Source organism: Benincasa hispida, chromosome 10 (genome assembly GCF_027475165.1).
Source record: "Benincasa hispida cultivar pf3 chromosome 10, pf3_genome.v1.1, whole genome shotgun sequence".
Classification (NCBI taxonomy): domain Eukaryota; kingdom Viridiplantae; phylum Streptophyta; class Magnoliopsida; order Cucurbitales; family Cucurbitaceae; genus Benincasa; species Benincasa hispida.
This window is the reverse complement of record NC_143487.1, coordinates 57,777,735-57,783,631: the sequence shown is the minus strand read 5'-3', so window position 1 is coordinate 57,783,631 and position 5,897 is coordinate 57,777,735. Positions and strand designations below refer to the sequence as shown.

At 35.5% G+C, this 5,897-nt stretch overlaps 1 protein-coding gene across 1 annotated transcript; it reads left to right on the top strand.

The window, feature by feature from the left end:
* Window positions 1-267: 267 nt before the first annotated feature.
* Window positions 268-5,545, top strand: LOC120088834 (NASP-related protein sim3). Its single transcript, XM_039046277.2, has 6 exons — window positions 268-694; window positions 1,262-1,488; window positions 3,677-3,892; window positions 4,017-4,107; window positions 4,625-4,904; window positions 4,981-5,545. Exons 1-6 carry the CDS (start codon window positions 396-398, stop codon window positions 5,317-5,319), a joined length of 1,452 nt encoding a protein of 483 aa, XP_038902205.1. The 5' UTR covers window positions 268-395; the 3' UTR covers window positions 5,320-5,545.
* Window positions 5,546-5,897: the final 352 nt, after the last annotated feature.

Genomic DNA, 5,897 nt, shown 5'->3' with positions numbered 1-5,897 from the left:
TTGAATTTAAATTTCGATTTATTCAAATAGTCTACAGTAAATTAATGCTTAATTACAAAATGAATTAGGGTGTTACAAATAGTCTGCCGAATATATATTTGTTGAACTCATTGAATCTGAAAACATAAAACAAAATCGGGATTCACTACAAAACCTATTCTAAATTTTCAATTTTTTGTATTTGACCAAAAAAAAAGCATAATAATTGTAAAAGAAAAAAAAGCCTAATAATTAATTCTTTTATTTATTAATTATTATTTTTATTACAGCTTTAGGTGTAAAAACGGAGTTATTATTTTAGCTGTCGCGTTTCCGCCCAAAAAGGATTTTGAAGCTCGAAGTGTGGAAGCCTCTGCTTAAACCTCCATTTTCTCTAAGCCCGGAAAATTATAGCCATGGCCGACGAAGATCTCCCATCGGAGGTCTCAGTGACGGTAGAGAAACCCAAACTTGACGAAACCCTGAACGTCAGTGAGGTTACCACTGAGTCCATTGTTCAGGGAGGCCTCGAGTCGTCTTGCAATTCTCCGGATGAAAAGAAGGCCGTTGCTGAACCCACTGCTCAGACCTCTGATGGAAGCGGTGAGAAATCGTTAGAGCTGGCGGAAGAGTTGCTAGAGAAGGGATCCAAGGCCATGAAGGATAATGATTTCAATGAGGCTGTCGATTGCTTCAGCCGTGCCCTTGAGATTAGGTTAGGGTTTTGCTATTTTTCACTATCTCTGCAATTTCTTTTTTGTTATGAATTGAATTTTTGAATGAAGATGAAAGTCCAGCTTCTGGTAACCTTGGAGTCTTGGAGCTGATTTGCTAAAATTACTTCACCCTGTTAGATCATTTTTTTTTCCCACTTACCATTTAGTCAATTTCAAGATTTTCATATTGGGTTTTTTTCGCTTATCTTTAGCAGTGGGGTGGGGTGGGGGGTATATTGTTGCTCCAGATTCATTTTTTTACTTCGAATTATTGAAGATCAAGCGCTCATCAGGATCATCGAACAGTCTTGGTTGTGTGATGTTGTTCCTTCTTGTTAGGGTTCTAAATTCATTTATTTTTCTATGCATATAGGAAATTGTTGCTCATTCTGTTTCTTGTCTAGATAATTGGATACCTGTTGCTAACATGCCTCTTTTACGATGTGAAAAGAAGAATCTTAAATCACTAGCATTTGGATACTTTTAGTTATAGTGCATGTCGTAACCATCTTAATTCCATTGAATTTTTTTCCCCTTGTAATAATCTTGAAAATATTTCACTTCAGAGCTGCACATTATGGTGAACTGGCTTCAGAATGTGTCAAGTTGTACTACAAATATGGATGTGCTTTATTGTACAAAGCCCAGGAGGAGGCAGATCCACTAGGAGCTGTCCCAAAGAAAGAAGGTGAATCTGACAAAGATGAATCTGTGAAGAATGCTGTTAATGGCGAATCATCAAAAGCTTCTGTTTCCAGCAATGCCGAAATAGTGGATGGAGTTACAGATGATGGTTGGTATCTTCCTCATGATGTCTGAGTAATCAAGTTTCTAACTTACATTTCCCTTTTCTTTAACTTGGATATTTTCTATTTTACATTATTTAAAATCTAAATGAAATGTGGCATGCTCCAGCGTAATGAATTCCCCTCTAATGTTTGACTTACTTGAAGAGGATTCCACCTCAATCTGGTTTTATCTCTCTTCTCCCTTCCTGAAAGAGAGTGAGGATGTTATATTCTTAAGCATTATGCTTCTGGTTTTATTTTATCTTGGTATCATTGATGTATTTCATGGTATTCTAAGTGATGAATTTAGTGTTGCATAAGCATACTGAGCATGAATAAAACGCTGCTGGTTTTATGGTGTCTAAGTTTCATTGAAGCACTTCAACTGAAAGTGAAAATATTCATTACTTTTTCATAATGTGTATTTCAAATCTTTTCAATGCATTGTGTGTATTTCCATCCCGAGATGTTATGAGCTCTATAGCTTTTTCTTATGGACATTAGGATGTGATGGTTTGCTTTGTTTCTCGTGAACAGTAGGAATTTGCTATTTTGCTGAGTTATAATGCATATACTTGTTAATCATTGATGGCTATCTTCATTCCCTGTTTAAAACACACACCTATGTGTTTGGTAGGCTTCCAGCTTACATTGTGTAGGGGGGTGGGTATCTTGCTTTCTGTGGAGATCATTTGACTTGTATCTTGATGACTGACAAACCTTGGTGTGGTGACTTAATACAGTGGACACTCAAATACCTTTCCTTATGTTTTGTCTATAAGTGCCTCCATGGAAGCTTTGTCTTCCAATTTAGTTTCTTGTTTCCTCCTTTCACTTTGATGTCAGATGATGACATCTCTATCATTTCTTTTTCTTTCCTCTTTACAAAGTATTTACAGCAACAATTTATAAATTTCTTTTGGCTCACAATATTCAATATTTGGAAATAATTACTTTTCTACGTGATATCATGCACCTCACCTCATCTAGGCTTGCATCTTTTTTTCATCTTGAGCGTGACTCCATGCATCTTTTTCATTTTAACAATGCACTTAGTTCTCTAGGACATGCTGATCACTATTATACATTATTTTTTAGTCTGATGAGATCATGTGAAGCTCAAAATAAACCCATAAGCTTTATTGTTTTAGTAACAAATGGGAATATTAACTACAGGTCATTTGAGATTTCTACAATTTATGTTCAACAAATTATTGATGTCTTATTGCTTTACTTTTGGATGTATCCTCACTGTCACACTCATCAACTTTTGCATTTTCATCTATTAAACCGTTTGTTTTTATTTAAAATCTTGATTTCCAAATTTTCTTCATCTAGTTGACTTATAATTTCATTTACCACTTGTCATCTTAAAAGAAAAAGAATTAGCTACAGTGATACTGCAATGTGCCACCATTCAGTTTTATTACAATTTTTTTTTGCTATCATCCAATATTGTCGGTTCAGAGCTTTGGGGCCCTATCCTAACAAATAAATACAAGACATCTGGCCTGTGATATTTTTTTTTTGCTAACTTAGGCCATTGAATATTAACTTCTTCATGTGGTTAATTACTGTTTGAGAAAAGTTTTTGTATTGAATCCCCCTGTCTTTGCAACAACAGATTTTGATTATAATCAAATTTTTGTATCTATGTAATTAAGCACTTTGTGTAGAACAATTCTTGGGGCTTGTAGTTCACTGCATTGATGCGTAGACAACATTTGAATGAATTTTCTGTTTCTTGTTTTTATAACTACAATTATGTACATTTGATGATACCTACTGATGCATCAAAAAGAAATTGCATATTTTCTTCCTTTATGAGAATTTTGTTTGATGTATGTAATGCATGACATGTACTTCTATCATAGATTTTTTTATATGCATTAACTGTGAATTAGTTGAAGTTCAAACAGTTTCTGTGATGACGGGGTTGGTTTTGAAATGTGAAGAGGCATGTCTAACACTTCAAATTGAATGGAGTATCATGTGTTCACATTGTGTCAAGGACCTGAAAGATGGCATTGGATATTAACATTGTTCTACTAGATTTTGATTGCGTTATTTTGTTCCTGGTTTTCATTTTAAATACTATCTTATAAAAAAAGGGCCCTTTTTGTTTTTTCTTTTAAAAGATTATCTCAGGAGGAGTTTTTGACCTTCCATTTTCCATGTTTTTTTTTGAGACAGTTTCCGAAACCGTTTCCGGTAAGAAGGATCAAGATGAAGAGGAAGCTGATGATAGCGATGCTGAGGACTTGGCAGATGCAGATGAAGATGAATCTGATCTTGACTTAGCTTGGAAAATGCTAGACGTTGCCAGAGCTATAGTTGAAAAAGAATCAGGTGACACGATGGAGAAAGTGGACATACTGTCAGCCTTGGCCGAAGTTGCACTTGAAAGAGGTACACTTTGCATTGTATTTGCTCTGGCGTGATATACATTCGAGTGGTTTATGTTTCTTTTTCTCCCACCAGCAAGGGCTTATCCATCAATTTTAAAGTGGTTTTTTTTCCCTCCTCCATCTAGAGGACATTGGAACTTCCCTCAGCGACTACCAGAAAGCATTATCAATCTTGGAAAGACTTGTTGAACCTGACAATCGACAGCTTGCTGAACTGTATCCTTCTTTCAGATTCTAAAGCTTATATTCCTATATAAAAAAAAGATTCTAAAGCTTATATAAGTATGTAAATAGAATCAAATATTCATAAAACTCAAATTTCAAATATTCTTCCTGAGATTTCAAGAAAAGAAAAAAAAAGGAATAAGAAGGATTATGGAAAAAAAAAAACCCTGTTTTTAGTACTCAACATCAAATTTTGTTTTTAATAATAGTTTATGAATTCTGGTTGGTTGTTAATCTATGCTTTTACCTATTGTACTATTTTGAGTGAGTTTTTGTAACTACTCTTCAACTCGTATCTTTGCCAACCTAGAAGTGTTTTTGTACATCTCCTTGGTGGAGACGTCATCTCCCCTTTCGTCGTTCTCTTCTTTTGATAATGAAAGCTGGTTTCCATGTTTCTCATAAAAAAAAAAAAATTGGAAGTTCATTATTTTTCCTTTCTTCTTGAATTGGTATAATTGCTTACTTTTACATGAGGTCTTTTGCTACCTTAAACTGAAAATTCCAGAAATTTCCGTGTATGCTTGTGTTTGGAGTTTGGTTCTCAGCCGCAGGAAGCCATTTCATACTGCCAGAAGGCAATATCAATTTGCAAGTCACGTGTGGTGCGCCTCACTGATGAAGTAAAGAGTACCATTGTACCAACGACAGCTTCTTCTACTTCGGGGTCAGAACCAGAGGTTCCACTATCCTCCAATGGCTCTCAGACTGACAATGACAATGCTGCAACAGAGAAACAATCTGAGATTGAAACTCTATCTGGGCTTTTGGTTGAGCTAGAAAAGAAGGCGAGTTTAGAACTTACTACAAGTAAACTGCAACAGAGAAATGCAAAAATCTAATACATGTTTTGTCTTTGTACAGCTTGAAGATCTCCAACAGCTAGCCTCAAACCCAAAGTCAATTCTCTCAGAGATCCTCGGGATAGGATCGGCAAAGGCAAATGTCGAAAAGATCACACCTCCAGTTCCAGCGGTGTTCAACTCCTCACAGATGGGTTCAGCTAACAGCAATGGAGGATTTGACTCTCCAACAGTCTCAACTGCACACACAAACGGCGCGGCTGGAGTGACGCACCTTGGTGTTGTCGGAAGGGGAGTCAAACGAGTATCAACAAAATCAGAGTCTGCTGACTCAAACCCAACAAAGAAACTGGCAACAGATTCGTCATCACAAGATAAAGGTGATGGCAGTTCCGCTTGAAGGTTCTTGAACTCATTTTGAAATTAGATATCCGAGAAGTGCATAGCAGTAAAACTAGATTAGAAAGAGGAAAAAGAAAATCTTCCTGCCTGTGGCTGTTATGACCTTCATGTATGTTTGTATTATGTTCTACTAGCACTTTACACTCGAATGATGTTTTTCCAGACTCCTTAAATCTTCAGATTTAGTAATCATCCAGCATTAATACATCTGGGTTTTACGGTTAGGGTCTGGTTTTTGGGTCAATTCATGATTATACTGGATGATTTACTTTTTGGACAAAATTTTAAGTTGTATTAACTTATGCAGATAGGTAACATCCATATTATAAAAGATTTAAAACATTTATTTTGCTGTTAGAACTGTGATGAGATATTTGAGTTGTAATTTGACTTGATGTAAAGTTTGTTTCAAAACAACTCTGGTAGGTCTTTGTTGTTAAATTTATAGGTGAAATTTATCCGCTTGGGTTACAAATATTACTTCTTGTATGAGTATAGACTTGTTAACATAAACAACACATGGTGGATTTAAGGAAACTTTAAGGGTTCTTTTGAAAATAAGTAAACAAAGTCCAA